At 37.4% G+C, this 18,209-nt stretch overlaps 1 protein-coding gene across 2 annotated transcripts; it reads left to right on the top strand.

Annotated features, from left to right (window-relative positions):
* The first annotated feature begins 485 nt into the window (after window positions 1-485).
* stra6 (signaling receptor and transporter of retinol STRA6) lies at window positions 486-17,276 on the top strand. Of its 2 annotated transcripts, XM_083545737.1 has the most exons (21): window positions 486-561; window positions 1,039-1,119; window positions 2,092-2,303; window positions 4,557-4,634; window positions 6,436-6,519; window positions 7,256-7,322; window positions 7,919-8,001; window positions 8,093-8,226; window positions 8,702-8,868; window positions 9,387-9,512; window positions 10,081-10,151; window positions 12,089-12,165; window positions 12,244-12,305; window positions 12,404-12,566; window positions 13,166-13,241; window positions 13,519-13,652; window positions 13,864-13,981; window positions 14,147-14,248; window positions 14,469-14,632; window positions 15,404-15,541; window positions 16,848-17,276. In XM_083545737.1, the coding sequence occupies exons 5-21, from the start codon at window positions 6,440-6,442 to the stop codon at window positions 17,099-17,101; spliced, it is 2,016 nt and encodes a 671-aa protein (XP_083401863.1). In that variant the 5' UTR covers window positions 486-561; window positions 1,039-1,119; window positions 2,092-2,303; window positions 4,557-4,634; window positions 6,436-6,439; the 3' UTR covers window positions 17,102-17,276. The 2 variants fall into 2 exon arrangements, with proteins under 2 accessions (XP_083401863.1, XP_083401862.1); XM_083545736.1 differs by lacking the exons at window positions 486-561; window positions 1,039-1,119; window positions 2,092-2,303; window positions 4,557-4,634 and adding an exon at window positions 5,753-5,988 and having other exon boundaries at window positions 6,101-6,519.
* The last annotated feature ends 933 nt before the right edge of the window (window positions 17,277-18,209 follow it).

An 18,209-nucleotide genomic window follows, 5' to 3' on the forward strand; every position in this document is an offset into this window, starting at 1 on the left:
CTTAAAGGCAGTAGTTTAAGATATCAAAAAGCATATGTTAACTCTGTATGTGGCCAGTACACAATGATTGTGGTTAACAATGATTAAAGTGAAATTTGATACCTTTATCTTAGCATGCAATCAAGAGAGCATCTTCCCACTACTGCAGTATCAAATAAGCATATAAAAAAACCCATTAACACTTTGAAGTACAAAGGCTTTCCCATGTGCTTGGGTTGTGTGTATGCTCAGTAGCAGATGGTGCAGATTGGTGGTATTTATTTTGAAAGGCACAGCCACTGGTTCAGTTCAGAGACAACATAATTGTCACCAGTGATCAGTGTGTCCTCCTTCTTTGTTAAACATAGGGTAGAGCATTTCAAGAACACACACGAACCAATTACATCATAATTGAGTACAGCACGGCTCATTGATTACAACTGCTGTGTACTAATAGAATAAGTCTTAAGACCACACCCCCAGAAATCAAGCATGTGACCTGGGAGGTTCAGAGGTGTCAGAACATAATGTTGGGGCTAGCAAAGGGTGAATCTGATGTGAGCCTTCAGAGCAACTAATCGGGCCAGATACATTCATTATTCAGTAGAACAAAGAAAACATTTTAAAATCTTATATATAAAAGGCAGCACACAAATAAATGAGGAATAAGCATGGTGGTTTTACTTACATAAACATATGGGAAGGGCTCAGGATTTTGAGACAGGGTGTAAATTAAGGCCTGGCCACTCAAATCTGGCTTGGTCTTGACCTTGAGCTGCTCTGTGTATGTAGCAGTGTTTGAAAACAACAAAAGCCTCTCTCTGGAGCTGTCCAATTTTGGATCAGACTCTGTACAGAAAATGGCCTGCAAAAAGAAAACAGAAGCATATGTGTTTAAAAAAAGTCTAGGAACATGAAAGCAGTAACTATATTTTTAATTATAGTAATTTAAAATGACATCCATTTGCAAAATTTTTATTGACGGGAAAGATAATGTGTACTCAGTGTTTTGTGATTTCTGTACATCTGTTGTTCCACACTGACTTTTCTGTTGGTCAGATGATTTCAGGCTGTCTATATGGGTAGAGCAAGGCCATTGAACATAATCTCTATTATACAGTATCTCCTTCTCCACTAATGGTAAGCAAGATGAGTTAATATCATGCAAATGAATGGGCTTGGCCTCATGTAGAGCCACTGAGTACAGCAAGTGCCCACAATGCATTGCCGGGTAATCATTCTGCACATGGAGCAGTGCCATGATGCCACTGTATTGATAAAGCTCCTCCCCTGGGTCTGCAAAAAGGTTAATCTCTGTCACATGATAGGACTCCACTTTTAGACAAACATCATGGTTTCTGTCATTCTTGCAAAAGCCTAACAAAGAGGAAAAAACATCAAGTGATCAATTTCTCATGATCAGGGTCATTGATCTCCACCAAGCAGCCAAAAAAATTGTACCTGATCTCAAAAAGATGGCAGCTGTCCAGCAACAGTGAACTAAAAATAAAGTAACATCTCCTACCTTTGGGCAATGTGAAGGCAAACATGTTGCTTGAAAAAGCATAGACTTCTTCCAAACTAACCTGCTCAAAAGTATCTGTCAAGACTGAGTTTGCCTGAATTTAGCTCTTCATTTTTTCATGCTAAGCTGAACTCCAAAGTCAGTATAAGCCTGTAGTGCCCCAGCTGATTAAATTGCACATTCACTATCTCAAAAACAAACTCAAGCTTCATCTATTTAATCGCAATGTGGTTCCTCTGCATTTCTAATCCCTATGCACTATTATTTCCAGTCAGCACTTGGTCATCGGTTTTTATCTTACCATCAGAGTTTTGTTCTGTTGATGGAGATACAGGTCAAACACCATATACCTTTACATCCAAGCAAAGAGAAAATGGCTATTGGATGTCTGTGATAATTAAAGTCACTGTAAAATACTCTAATCAGTGGCATGAGTTCTCATCACAGTGCCAGGAGTGTTTCTATTACTTTACCAAACAAAATAATTTGTTTAATGGTAAGACATGAACACACATATTGTCAAAATATACCCGTGCAATTTCTTCCTCATTAAACCATTAAAAAAAAAAAAAAAAAAACTTTTTCAGGTTCACTTCAAGGTCGAGACACTGCAAAATCAGGTGCAAAGTCCTATAAGATTGTATGCACTGCAGCACTTCACCTGCACAAGACAATTCTAAAGAGCATGGCGAGACCTGTGTAAACCTACAGGCAAGTTTATATCTTCAGTTTTGTTATTTAAAACAAACCTTTTCTGTGTGTAGGAGCAAACCAAATAAGCATCAAAATCTCCTAAAAGGTATGAGCATGCCGTGCAACGTGTCCTGTACATAGCATTTACATATAAAATGAGATGATATGCTTTGTTAAGGTAAAAAAAAAAAAAGTGTCCATTTTTAACTGCTTCATGCAATGAACAAAGTGAAAATGGGTATAGAAAACGTAGGGACACGCACACGCTATTTATACAATACCACTCCTCTCCACGCATTATAATGATTTACTAGCTGATAATGATTTGATGGAAATCCCATATTTCCCATTTTGTATTGAGGTTGCAGAATTAGCACGAGGACGACTTTGTGATATTGTGAATGCAGGGTTGCCAGATTGTAAATGCTTTTCAGGCTATTAAAAAATAACAAACAAAAAAACATTATCTAAAATAAATTACATGCGTTCATACTTAGTGGAATTGTCTACTTGTGATACAAAGTGTGAAGCATCGATGAGATGAATTGCATTAGCAACGAGCTGAAAAGCATATTATCGGTAAAACAGTGTAGTAGCTGTTTTTAACTTATCATGCTACATCCACCATATGCAATCAAATCAATGTGTCAATCTAATTGCAATCCGGTATACCGTGTGATGGATAAGCCGCTGAGAAGGAAGCATTTCATTATAAATTTACGAGGTGTGATTTCACATTAGGCAAAATGAAGCCACACTCGGAACAGAGCTAGCAGGGTTGCCAGATCTGCATAATTATTTACATTGAATTCAATTTCAACCCGCGCTTTTAACAATTGACATATTCACAATGCAGGCTTACGTAAAAGAAAATGACGTTCAAAACTAACTAGTGATGATGCACTCCAATGTGCTTTCTTCCCCCCTAACTAGCAATACCTAATAACCACTACATTACTTCACCTGCTAATTCACTAATTTACACAACCACTGCCAAACACACTATATGGCAAGGACATCTGACCATAGTGTTGCACTTTTTATTTTTATTTTAATAGTAATAGGATATTAAGATTTAAATTTCCCTTTTCTGCTACTATGCAGCCTAGCCAAATCTTTTTCAGCATGACAATACCCCTGTGCACAAAGCAAGATTTTTAAAGACATTGTCCAGGTTGGTGTGGAAAAATGTGAGTGGCCTGCACAGAGCACTGACCTCAACCCCACTGGAGACCTTTTGAGTGAATTTGAATGCTTCACTTCACTAATGATCTTGTGGGTGAACTGGCAAATCCTAAAAAATTCTTTTCTAAATTTAGTTAAAAGCTTTTTCTGGAGTGCCAAGGTTATTATAACAGCAATGTGTACATTGTGAAGGAATGCATTTACTGTTTGAAAAGAAAAAAAAAAAGATTTAAGCTTAAAAATGATGACAAAAAAACCCCCCACAGGAACAGGATTAAATGAAGACCAGTTTCTCTGAAATGACAACCCTGGATATCTGTTTTAAAGGACAGTGTAGTGCTGCCCTGCTGAATAATACAAGCTGTATTGTTATGCTCTTCAAAAATTGCCAGGCACAGATGGTCACATCTTGGGTTTATATAAATGCTCATTTAAAAAGACCTATCCCTGTATTTAAGAAATCAGCTGTTCCTATATCTATATATATATGATTTGAGCAAAATGTATGTAGTGACTGACTTTTCATTATATATGTATAGCTTCTTTATGTGTACAGTCCAAATACCAAGTATAGTTGTCTACTATGGGTGTTCTGTTTTTATTGTTGTAAAGCTGTTTAGGAGAGGAGATTATAGTGTCACATGCGCTGTCAGTGACTAATGGCTGTTTTTCTCCCCCAACATTAAATATCTCAAGCTGTTATCAGCATAGCCAGGTTAACACCATCAAGAATACTTTTACTTCAAATGGCTGATGTTAGTGCTCCCAAGAGACCATGAATGATGATGGCGGATATGAGAACGTTCATCTTGTTCTATATCATTGCTGCTGTGCTTTAATTAAATTTGGTCATTCAATAGGTTTTCGCCAAACAGAGACCCCCTTCTCTAATGATTCGTGCCAGAGGAGGTCACATGAAAGCTGTGCACAGATTTAAAAGCCACAGTGATGCACAGTAACACACTAAAGTTTGTTTAATAGTGACATTTGTGTCACAATAGTGATTCAAACTGTAGCATGCTGATATTAATTTTTTTGTTTTTGCTAGATTTCATAATTAATACCTGTTGGAAACTTACTATAGAATAGCATGACTGTTTTTACTGGCCCCAAGGAACAGAGTGCCCCTTTTTGTGCTCTGATTTATGAAAGACATTTTCTGTTCACTTCCCAGACCAAACCCCAGCACCAGCTATTTCTCAGCCTGAACCAAACAAACTCTCTGGCCCAATTCCACCACCACCTTGGTGATGTAAGTCTTCAAAGCATTCTTTGTTCAGCACCCTCTGTTTGTCCAGCCTTTTTTTCTCACAGAAGGATGAAACTGATTTGTGAGGTTTTTAGTTCCCCTCAGGAGTTTAGCAATAGTTTAGAAATTTTCTTTAACTCTCTTTGACTGTAATCCCTGCATAATGAGAGCCCCAAACTAACCCTGACACTGTGACTCAGATTACAAAACTTCAGTGATGCCAACACATACACAACGACAGCTAGAAGAGAACTGAAAGGGAGGGAGACAGGCAACAGAGCTTTGTTATGTTTCCAACTCTCTGGACCAACACTGTTGTTTACTGTCAAATGCACAATATAGAATTTAGACAGAATCTTGGCATTATTTCTGTGTAACTGGTGATGAAGTGCTGTGTGTGAGGTAGATGCAACCTTTTATCCCTCATCCTGTTTTTAGTCTCTTCTTGTTACACTGCCCCTGTGCTGATGCTGGGTAATAAGAAGATTCATTTCTAGTTTCAGATATAGTGACTTGTGTATACCTATGTGAATTCAAAATTGTATAATACCAAACCTAAAAGCCTGATTACCTTTGTGGAGAAGACACTTCTGCTGCATGGCCAAATGCTAGTAAATTGTCTACATTAACTATCTTATAATTATTTATTTTACAATTAATCATGTTATACAGATAAAGTGTTTTATATATGTGCCTGTGTATAAATATTTTACTTCCATAACTACTATAGTGTAATCTTAGTTCATATGTGTGTGTATTTACTACTGAATGTAGGATATTTATATGGAATAAGTTGTTTTATTTAAAGTCAAAGGGACGAGTCTACAAATATCTTCATACCTTTATCCTGCACAACAATTGCAGGAATTTGTAAAACTATCTGCTACATCCCATGTCATCCTTATGATTCCTTTACATTTTTAAAGACACAAGTTTCACATTAACTCTTTGATATAGGTAACATTATTTGTTAGTTAATAATTACTAACACAACTTTTTTTTGTAAGAATGCAGACACAAGTTTCTATACAATACTGCCAGTTTTTTTTTTTAAGTGAGATACTAAGAAAGTAAAACAAATGGTTAGTCCGTCCTCCATGTGTATGTAGTAACAGTAATACTATCGACCTTCTTGCTTGCTTTTGACTCATCATTAGGAAATTTCACAGTAAGGTCCACTCATAAATTTCCCTGTTATCTCAATGGAAAATGGAAATTAATGAATGTACCACACCTCCTCAGCCACAGCCATCCCACACACCTCCATCTCAGTGTTTTATAACATTCCTTTGCTTCTGATACTCTTCATGCTGGCCGCTCAGACAGCCGCCCTCCCCTGGAAGGTCACATAATCTCAGTGAGCCACAGGTGGCAGGATAGACTGGCTGCCCCTTATTTGCATGGTTGTTCGCTTTATTTTCATATTTTCGTTATTTTCTCTTCTATTATTTTCTTTTTCTTTTCTCCAGCCTTCCAATGTGTAGGTAATCTAAAGCTAAAAACAGATGCCTGCTTCCACTGTTTTTCACAGCTCTTTGCTACAGCAGGATTGGAGCACCTGAACAGAGAGAGAGAGAGAAAGAGAGGGAGAGAAAGTGGAGAAGGGATAGGCCACAGGGAACTTCAGAGTATCAAACTTTGAAAGGAGCATTTTTTTTTTTTTTTTAACAGGAGAAAAGTTTTTCTCCTTTTTGTGTTTTGTGTTTCCTAGAGGAAAAGGGAAGAGTGATTAAAAAAGTCCATTCTGCCTGGAATTCCTGCATTTCTGTGATATACTGTAGCTCTGTTTTGGTCCTTAAAACAGAAAAATGAGTGCAGAACTTGTAAAAGAAGATTACTATGATTATCAAGATTTGTATGTTGCGGTGCCCACCAAGATTTCTGCGGAGTAAGTAGTTCTTTTTACATGCATATAATCAGTGTTTTTCTTTTTGTTTTAATTTTTTTGTTTTACAAAAAATGACAGTTTTATTGTTGTGCATTTGTTAATACGTACATGGTTTCAGATAGACCATAGATGTATCAAACTTACTGTATGTTCATATGAGTCCTAATGGAGAGGACACATTCAACAGAAAACAGTATCTTTTCCTGTTTGACCTACTTCAGCCTTCATTACTATTATTTTACTGTGCTCTCAGTTACAGCAGTATACAAGATGACATGTTAAATCCTGTGGGAAATCGTAACCCACACTAAAAATATTCTGCCACTGCAGGTTGTATTTCAGTATTAAACCTATTACTTAACTTCCTGTCATCAGGACTACATTGTTTGATTTGAATTCTCAATAGGAGACTTCAAACAATAAATTATTTGTATCACTGTGTTGTATTGTATGTATGGTTGTATTTACAGGTTGTTAAACATTTTAGTTGCACAGCTTTAGTCTGCACAGCAGAAACAGCTTTTGTGTTTCTTTTGTCATAATTTATTCTTTATTTATCTTAGTGATTTGGAAGTCTGAGTTATAAATAAATCTTGTCTATCAGTTAATTGAATAATCTAGGCTCAGAATGGTCAAGCAGTTAATGTTTAATACTTGAGAGGCAAGGGAGGTTTACTCCCCACTGTTCTGTGTAAGCAACTTGCAGTTTATTATTAAAATTCTGTGAAACTTCCAGAGTTATCCTACCATGTGACCCAACAGCTGACGAAAGTCTCTATCACATATGCCTCATGGTCATATCCGTAAGTCTTATCTGAGATAAACTTTCTTATCCTTTACATTCACACTTCTACATAATGTTATTTTAATATATACATTATTTATGACTGTGTTTGATGTCTTTCATCTATAAAATAAACCTGTAAATGGAATCTGCTTATAATAGCATATTTTATTCTTGCAAGTATTTAGGTGGTTGCGTGGGTGGGCATATCATTAAAATGTTATCGCAAATATTGAAAGTGGTTATATATTATGGTGCATAGATCCTGGATTTCCCACTGACTTTAGGTCACAGCCATCATTTCAGCATATTTAATGTTTACAAGTCTGATGGCCCATGTGGTAGGGTCAGGCCATCCCCCAGCATGCATTTGAGGCCCAGGATAGTCCCAAAGCTACGATAGGTCATAGCAGGTCACTGATCCCAGTCCACTGTTCAGTGAACTTGATTCATGGATGACAGGCCACATTTGGAAGATGAGGCTGTTTCCTTTCCTGAGGGTCGGTTATTTTAATTTGAAATTGGAAGCAATGGCACACTGGGATCAAAGTTGGGTTATGGGTGGATTTTGGCAAAGGGAGATTGTTCAAGGTATCCTCTTTTATCTATGTGTAGTATGTGGCCATGCTGATCCTGGTGGTGGTAGCAAGAAGGCAGAAATTTTTATTCAGTCTAAAAGGAGTCCCAGCCTTACTCAGGTGATTTTTGTACTTCACCACCTCTTCTTCTATTTCCTGATTATTTGTATGTTTTGTATCTATGACTCACTACCTTTTCTCCTTTCTCAAGCCCTGTGAATTTTTTAGACCATACACAGCACAAAGCCTTGTCTGTGGCTGTGTTTGGCATCCTTTTCTGCAGGCTTGTTGGACTAGTTCTGTCCCCCAACCCATTGCCCTTCACCAAGGAGACACAAAACAAAGGTATGGGAATTTTTCTGTGCTGCGCAAAATAGCTGTCCGATGTTTTGAAATTAATACAGTATTATGTTTATGGGATTTGGAAACAGTCACAGTTCAAGTGAACATTCTTTTTATGTTTGAGACCACCAATGTATTTAGGAAATATAACTGGTAAAGATAGTTGAACCAGAGGCAAAGTGAGTCATTCCTACATAAGAACTATCAAATGAACTTATGCTTATTCACAAAAATGGCTCCTGTCCAAACCCAGACTCTATTCACCCAAGAGGATAAATTACCCCCTTACCTGACTCTTTGAACTATTGCACTGGTGCTCGAAGTTATGTTACTATACATATTCCTGAGTTTATTTCTGTGTTTCTAATATGGTTATCTAATAGTGTACTTGTATCATATATGACAAATGTACCAACATTTTTGTGAGAAACTTCCAAACCTATTTTGCTCACTTGTTATTTATTATTGTTTCTCTCAGAGTATTGGCTGATCCTCGCTCTCTTTTACTACCCTGCTTTGTACTACCCCTTGTTGGCTTGTGGCACTCTCCATATTACGGTTGGCTATGTGCTGGGCAGCCTGCTGTCATGGACGCATTTTGGCATCCTCATCTGGCATAAAGTCGACTGCCCCAAAACACCACAGGTTGGTAATTTTAGTTTGTGGTGACATTGTTAATGGTTGGATGGATATTATTATATTATATCAGATGTTCTGACAAAACCTAGTGAATTTCACTGTAGCTAGAAATACATTATTCTGAGTTGCTCTGATATGTTTACAATCTTTTATTTTTGGTGAATCCGAATATTGTATTGAAAATTTTGGATCTTGCAGTTTAATAGACAGTATATAATTTATTTACACTTTTACCCTTTTTTAGCGTCAGAGGAAACTAACTAAATAAATTTTAAAAAATAATATTAAAACTATGATTAAAAATAAATTAAAAGCTGTAAACAATATCTAAGGGGGATGATCATGTAAATCTACATCTTCTCCTTGTCAGATTTATTGTTTTTGCATGATTAAGTAAGATATGCAATTATCAAGGTTTTGATAAGCAATCTGCTTAATATAAATGAGATGTTTAAACTATTCTTGGACCAAGCTATGTAAAAGTAGGACATTTGTTTGTTATTTTTTCTACTTGTCCTTTGCAGATATACAAGTACCATTCCCTGTTGGGCAGCCTGCCAGAGATTGCCTGTTTGGCATTTCTCAGTTTCCAGTATCCTCTTCTCCTGTTCAAGGGCTTTAAAGGAACAGAGAACAGCAATCCCTTTGAGGTGAGTGTGTGCAGTGCCACTGATGTGTAAATGAACTAAGACTGAGTGTTATTGTGGGCTTAATAAACTTGTCATGCATATTTGAGGTCTAGAATTTGTCACGGGTGCATATAACTGTTTAGAGCAAATAAATGTGTAAGATCTGTGGCTCCATGCTGTCACTGCATGTGCAACAAAGTACGTAGACGTGAAGAAGTTTTTAAATTACAAATAATAAAGCTTAATTATCAAACACAATGCAAAGTGTAAAGCTGTGTGTAATCACCAGAATGTCATTCCATTGCTTAATCATAATAAGCAGCTTTCCTGGATTGAATTCTGGTCTGTGGCAGAATAGATTACACAGGCATTATGTTATTTTCCCACAGTGACGGAACAATGGTACTTTTATATGGCTATACTCCATAAAAAATGTGGTAGAATGAACTTGAGGGCAAGCATCTTCTCTTAATCGGTAGAACTCATGACTATATTTAATAAATATGGATTACAATCAGTACGTTGTTAACAAATGCCATTTAACATGTTAAATTCATTGATTTCTGTTTACTTTAATTTTGTCTCACAGGACCTAAAGAGCAGTTACTACACGGACTATGTAAAGAACATCCTTAAAAAGAGGAAACCATCTAATGCCAGGTTAGATGTGGTCGGTGTGCAATATTTTCTCCTAACAGACTTTCTATTTTCATCTATATTCAAATAAATTTTAATTTATTTTTTTACCCTTTTTTTTTTTTTCTCAATGAGCATTGTCTTTAAGCAGCTTTACACAGATAAAGTGGTAATAAGGTAACATAAAAGAATGTGTACATTTCTTGCCTATAAGCCTCAAAAGAGAACCTATACTCATCTGGGTAGCACCAAATGTCTATTAATTGTAGTTACATTGTTGAGGTGTGTAGTAATAGGTGAATAAATGCAAATTTATTAATGCAATCTGTGGTCCTGAGCCACTATAGTAGACTGTTGATTTCCAAATCTAGTCTAATCCAAATCCAGTCCAAATCAGTTCCCCCTGAAATTCTTGAGTTGCTCAGCAGCTCCGTCAACAACGCTTTGGAATCATCTGTGTTATCTATCCAACGAAGAGGTCCAGATAGCCAAAGAAAATCCCCCCAAAAAAACGACGCTCGCTTCTGTTTGTTCAGAAGCATGGAGACTATTGAGCCCGTGGACTCCTCCCAGCCATTTCTGTATGAGCTCCTGGAGGTAGTCACTTGTGCTGTGTCCAAGATGGAATGTGTACAGACGAGAAGCAGAAGCAGCGTCCACCTAGTAAGCTGGACAAATGCTTTTTGCATCCCTCCATGCCAGGGTCTGCTCTTTTTCCTCAATCTGCACAGTGAGCTGTCCAGATCCTGGAGCAGCCGATACTCGGCCGGCCTCTTTACCCCTAATATCTCCCAGGCTATCTCTCCCTGGATGCAGTTTTGGTGCTTTAAGGCCCCGTTTCTGCTCATCGAACCCTTGCTATCCACTTCGGTGCTTTGATGGGGTGTGTCGAGCAGGCTCTGGTCTTGGAAAAAGAGATACTTACTCTCTTAAGGAAGGAGGCCATTGAGGTGGTCCGTCCTTTAGACAGAGTCCGGGTTCTACAGCCGGTACTTCATTGTTCCCAAGAAGGATTGGGGGGGGGGTTGCATCCTATTCTAGATTTGCGCTTCTTGAACCGCTCTTTACTGAGGCTCAGGTTCAAGGTGCTTACTCTCAAGCAGGTCGTGTCTCAAATCAGGTCCACGGATTGGTTTCTCACGATAGATATAAAGGACGCCCACATATCCCTCCTCCATTATCAATGCTGGGTCTTTCCGTTTGTCCTTGTGCTCTCACCCCGCACCTTATCAGAGTGTATGAATGCAGCTCTGACCCCGCTGAGACTCCAGGGCAACCACTATTCTTAACTTTATTTTGACGATTGGTTGAAATTAGCTCAATCAGAGCTTTTGGCGGTCCAGCATTGAGATGTCATTTTCACCTATATGAAGAAGCTGGGGATTAGACTAAACGCCAAGAAGAGTGCGCTTTCTTCAGTACAGAAAACCACCATAGTCAATATGGAGGAAGTTTTACAGAGCACAAATAAATCTGTTTGCGACTCAAGAGACTTCGCACTGTCCCCTCTGGTTTTCCCTCACCCAACCCCTCTTGGGCTGGACGCCATGGTACAGACGTGGCCGAGTATATATGTATACTCATGCTAATTATACAACAACCCAACTTGATGTAATGTATTCAGGATTATTGAAATACATTTTAAAGGAAGCACTGTACTTTTGAGTATAAGGATTGGTGTTTAACATAGGATGCATTAATATAAACACTTTAAAATGTGTCTTTCATTTTGGGTCTTTTAGCACTACTGATCAGTATTGGCCACTTATAGTCACAAATGTGAAGTGTTAGTGCTAAGGAATTTACCAAAAAAAAAGTTAAACAAAGGTTTCCTCTGCAAAAATCCTGTAAAACACATGATTAATAGGACATATATACTTGGAGAATAATATATTTTATATAACTGCTAGAAACGGATTGACTAATTGTTTTTGTTTTTATTTATGTTTCTTCTTTTTCAGTGCAAGCAGTTCTAATCCAAAGCTTTCTGAAAGATTCACTAATGCACTTAAATCCTACATATACACCCCTAAAGATGGTAACTACCACTTTGTATGTACAATAGTGTAAGGTGGTAATGTCTGCTTTATCATAATTTTGCAATTGTTTTTTCTAGTTTTTAGGTTCCCTTTGAAGTTAGTCATCTCTTTAGTTGTGGCATTAGTTGCTGTTTATCAGGTTTGTAGCTTTCTAATACCCAAGTAAAGATATTTATATTGCATTCTGCAGGATTAGAACATGCCTAATTATAATTCTGTTTTCCCATGTTCTATCAGATGGCTCTCTTGCTGGTCATTGGAGTAGTGCCCACTCTCCAGATTGTCCGAAAAGGAGTGAACGAAGACATTGCATTTCTCCTGGCTGGTTTTAACATTATTCTTTCAGCCGACCGTAAAGAAGTGGTTAATATTGTAACATACTACATGTGGTGTATTGAGGGTGAGTTCATAATCATTTAGATTGAAATAAAAAATAATTCACAAATTTATGCAAATGTTTGCATCCAGAATGCTTGATAAATCAGAACTGTCCTGTAAATGTTTTACCAGTTCTTCACTGCTGCATAATGTTTTCTTTTATTTGTAATATTTCATACATCTGAAAATGTTAACTCCACAGTGTAAATAAGAAGCCGTTTAGGATATTACTTTCATTGACTCAGAGGCTTCTGTGCTCAGAAAGACCGCAGTCTAATTATATTAAGCTCCCCGGCAACTACAAGAAATATTGCCAAAAGACCTGTAATGGAAGCATTGCTGAGTGTATAGATCCACTGTCACTCTCCACTTTTTACATGCACCTGTCTAAATCTATACTATGTGCAAAAAACTTGCATGAGTCTACATACACAAATTACTATTAGAAAATAGTGATTGAGTCAGCAGAGCAGACCGATGGACCATAGCATAGCTTACTTACTAATCAGCCAGCAAAGAAAAGTGCTGAGTGTGTGTGTGTGTGTGTGTGTGTGTGTGTGTGTGTGTGTGTGTGTGTGTGTGTGTGTGTGTGTGTGTGTGTGTGTGTTTTTGTTATTTCAGTATGCTATGTCTCAGCAGTAACCCTTACCTGCTTGGTTAATCTGATCATGTTTATGAGGTCCATGGTCCTGCACAGGTAAGGTTAAAATGCACAAAAAACATTTCTCTCGGTCTGATTCTTTCATTTATACAACAAATTGTAGAAGATATTGCATTCTCAGTGATTATAATTACAGCCAATAAGAAAAGGCTTTATTTGACCCTAATTTGCAAACAACAAACTGAAAAAAAAGCTGTCTTACAGCTTTATTGTCTTACAGCAATTTTCATTCAAATTGTTTCACACATACTCACTTTATTCCTTATACATGAGGACCCTTTTAATTCCCACAATTACACATTTGTGAATTTAGGTCCAATCTGAGGGGCCTATACAGAGGGGATATCTACAATGTGTATGACCGCCAAAGGAGCATAAGACCATCACGTCCTGCCCTGGTCTGCTGGATGGGATATACCAGCTACCAAGCTGCATTTATTTGTCTTGGTAGATGGTTCATCTTATAGCATTACTTTTTTTTTATTTTCTCTGAATTATTCAGTAACTACAAAATTAGACATAAATGTATGTCTGGAACCATGCATGAATTTAATTTTCATCCAATAATATAAGCAAATTTGTGTGTGCATTTCTCAATTATGTGTTTGTTTTTGTGTCAAGTATAATAGAGTAAATCTCTGTGTCTGTTCACATCAAGGCATGGTCATTCAGACTCTGGTGTTCTTCATTTGCTTTCTTTTTGCTGTGTTCCTAATCATCATTCCCATCTTAAATGGAAAGAATCTTGCTCTCTTCCACATCATTGGTAGAATGTGGTGCGTACCTTCTTAGTGACCTTGAGCTTTTAGTATCTTCTGCATCTTTATTGCACTATACCCAAGTGCACTACACAATCTCACATCCTAATCCATAAACACCAGCACTTAAAGAAGTGCTGCTTAAAACAGATCCTCTCTTATGGCCTGTGTCTCTATTTCTAGGCCCTTCTGGTTGACGCTGTCATTGTGTGTGCTTATCCAGCACCTTACATCCAGGTTCTTTTTTATTAAAAAAGATGCTGGAACACAAGACCTAACAAACAGGTAACATTATTGTTAACTGCCAGCTGTTAAGCAAGCATATGTCACTCCATACTCTGCCACCGAAATACTTTTAAAAAACACAAATTTTCTATATCATTTTTATAATACTTTTTATTTATGGGGAGAGAAACACTTATTGTTTACGTGACTTTAAAAAGTATTCAGTAGTAGTCTGTTTAATTCTGGTTACCTAGATAAGTATTTTTGCTCATCTCTTTAGGGGGTTTCTGTTCCTCTTGACCTACCTGCTCTTTCCAGTCAATGTACTAGTTGGTGTGTTGTTGGGAATTTGGAGGTTGGTCATCACAGCTCTTTTTAACATTGTTCATTTGGGCCGCATGGACATCAGCCTCCTCAACCGCAACGTGGAAGCTTTTGACACAGGTACATCAGATTGCATTAGTAGTCTGGTTTAGCTATTGGCCAGCCTGCTATACTTTAGTGTTCTTTTCTTTTTCCACATATGAATTTACAAATTAAAAGAAAAATCAGTGGATATTATGCTGTGGGAGACATTATACTGGCATGATGTTTATGCACTTAACCCTTGTCCTGATGTGACTGCTACCAGGATGTCACAGTCTCTATTCACAGGGCACACAGGCTCCCTAAAAGATTTCATGAGCCTGGAAATAATGTACGTCATATGCAATGGCCTTCATGCTGACCAGCTCTTAAACCATCAGAATACTTATTCTAATCACCTACAAATTTCCAATCAAATGTGTTACACTTGGCTCTTCACCACTATACACCAGTTGAGGGAATACCCTTTGAAATTGTAATTACTCCAGATACTTAAGAATTTCTAGAAACTTAAGAATCTATGCAGAGGGGCACTGAAGCTTTTCTGGTACCTCATAGTGCAGCACCACCTTACTAATACACTGTATGTAGGTTTTACATTTAATTTGTGAACCATCTGTATATTTGGCTCTTTAAATATATGAGATGAAAATCATATGACACTTCAGCCCTTCCCAGACAGTGATTGCTATGTAATCTGTGAGTCTTACTTTGAGATGAATGCCATGCGCAGTTGCATAGCAGACATATCGACAGTGCAGATGGAATTGCCGCTAGACACAATAATATGAGAGTCTGTAGATTAAATTTTCAACAGTTCAACTTATGTGCCATTCCGTTGCTCTGCAGGATATTGCTGCTATGCTCATTATTTAAAGATTGAGGTCAGTCAGTCTCACCCAGTCATGAAGGCCTTCTGTGGGTTGCTGCTAAAGTCTCTAAGCCATGGCAACGGCACTGGGGATGCGGCACGTAATGCGGAGGAAGGTTGGTGATACAATTCCTATGTGCTCCTTTCTGTATATCCACCATGGCTCTATGCATATAAATTAATTTATGTTGTTATCATTAACAAAATGTGTACGAAATTATTGACACTGACGCTGTGGAATGATTTTGTTGTTTACTATGCATTGACTCAATGTAGTACACATCTAAAAAAAAAATTTATCACGTTTTTTATGAAATAGTCCATTTGTGTTTTATATGGTGGTGAATAGATCTGTACGAGTAAAGCAGTGAGCTTATGTATTTGATTTCTCCTGGGCAATCCAGGCTGTATTTCCAGGCAGTTGGCCAGCTTTGTTTAAAACATAATTGATTCATCACACTGTCTTGCACGCAGCAGGCGAGCATATCTATCCTGATTAAATTTGTGAGTATAAATTGGGCCATAATGTACAATGTGTCTCTCTAGCCCTTATCGTTGCTCTCAATCACAGATGTGTTAGACCAAGCAAGCATCCAGCTCCTGCTGAACATGGCCTGATCCAGATGTACTAGACTTTTTGCTTTTACAGTTTTACATTCTTTTTATACAGTTTGCAGCAGGCCAGGTACCAATAGTCTTGATGTTTTTCTCCTGTATGGAAGTCAGTCACAGAAAGTGATATGTCAGCTGTTTGCATTTAGAGAAATTAACAAATTGTCAATAAAAGCAGATGGTGAGTGCACCATCTCTAAAAAAAATACAGCTCTGATGAATCTTTTCATCCGTCTTATAATTCTTATTCATTCCTACAAATTGCTTAGCATCTCAATTTGGAAATATTTATGGGATGCCTTTGTATTTAGAAACAGTCAATATTCCCTTAATTTCTGTTGAACACGGTTCTATTGTGTAGTAGAGATTGGCATTAGGTTGGTGGATTACACAGATGGACCATTCTAATTGACTGTTTCATATTAATGCAACCCAGAGGGCTTGCGTTTTCAGCATGGTAATGGCAGGCTCAATATGGCTCAACAGCGTTTAGAAGATTCCAATTATCGCTGCCTTTAGATGCAGTAGTGTGCAGATGATTCTCGCCCACTATGTAGAGGATATTAACATTTGAAGTACTGTTTACCCATTTCTCCCCAATGCATGTTTTCCTGTAAACACCCTTGCTAGACATCAGAGGGGGAAAATGGAGTAATGTCATTGAATATTTATGTGCATTAATGTTTTTGTTTTTCATAAAATGAAAAGCCTGGGGATTGCTGGTTTCTTTTCAAACCCCATCTGCATATGCACCTATTTGTCATGAAGACTATAGGTACACTAATGTTTGATGTAATCTGGCTGTTGCAGGAATTCAACTGGTTTTACAGGACAAGAAACAGAACAAGGTGCCCAGTGCTAAGCAAGCACGGGGACACTGGCATCTCCTCTACACACTAGTTAATAATCCCTCCTTGGTGGGGTCAAGAAAGCATTTTCAGCGACAGAGCTCAGAGAGCTTCCTAAACGGGACCCTCAAACGGAGCTCTAAAGAAAGCAGCAAAAAGGAGGGTGGCACCACAGCAGCCAGCAAAGAAAGAGAGGGACCTGTATCTAAGGACTGAGACTGATATCACAGAAAAAAAAGAGACCGCACAATTTCTCTCTGCCTTTATTAAATTATATTGGTTAGTGGACAGATTAAAATAATACTAAATTTATATTATTGTTAGTGTCTGTGTAGAAGTAAATGTTGTCTTAAATAAATGACCTTAGTGCCTCAGGAAGAAGTATACCCTATTTCCTCTTTTGACTTTTCTTTGATTGATGCACTGGTTCTTTTGTGATTAAATGTTTGTTCTCATTTGGTAGTTTCTGGTGCAGGACTATAAGAAACATTTACTCTCTTTTTACTGGTCTAAACACCTTGAACTACACTGGTACAGAAATAGTTGTGCAAAGTTATATTGGCTATTTATGTATAAATATATATTAGGATGTATAATTCTCTAAAATGCTTTTGTGGAGGCAGCTTTAAGAAGTTAGATGTTGAGATGAGGAGTTTACATGATGAATAAATGCCATTATCTTTTTAGTTTAAGTTTACGGTCATGCATATTTAGTTTAAGAAATGTCTCTTCATTTTCAATGAAATATAATATGTTGACAATGTTTTGATTGGAACGATTTTGCGTAGAATTAAAGTAATTAAATAAAATAAAATACTAAAAGCGATGCTGTGGCGGAGTCTGTGTTACAAAAAATAGACCTTACCGCATACAAGTGCATTATAAGGATGAGAACTTGTTCTACGCTTTATAAAAATGAAAATCCAACGCCATAATTACAGTTCTGACTGTTCTAAGGCGCACCAAATGGCGCACGGTATACTTTTACATTTTTACCTCTTTTTTTTTAAACAAACAAAATCTATATGGGTTTATTTTTTATTTTATTTTTTGGTTTTTATTTTGTTGTTGTTTTTGTTTGTTTCTGGAGTAGATGTGATGTTCCGGGGTTCAAAATGAGCGCTTTACACTGTCGCTGCAGCAGGTTGCGGATCAGGACCACAGTTTGCGCACTGCAACCCTTTGCGCACTTCGTTCCTTTGTTCTTCCAAACGTTCCATGAGAACAAAACTACACCCAGATCCCAGACCAAATATACAGCGATTTAATGCGCATTTTACGAGTGTGGAAAAAGTGAAAAATTGCATGAACGACATGGTTATAT

This window comes from Silurus aristotelis (assembly GCF_946808225.1).
Source record: "Silurus aristotelis genome assembly, chromosome: 7".
In the NCBI taxonomy this organism is placed as follows: domain Eukaryota; kingdom Metazoa; phylum Chordata; class Actinopteri; order Siluriformes; family Siluridae; genus Silurus; species Silurus aristotelis.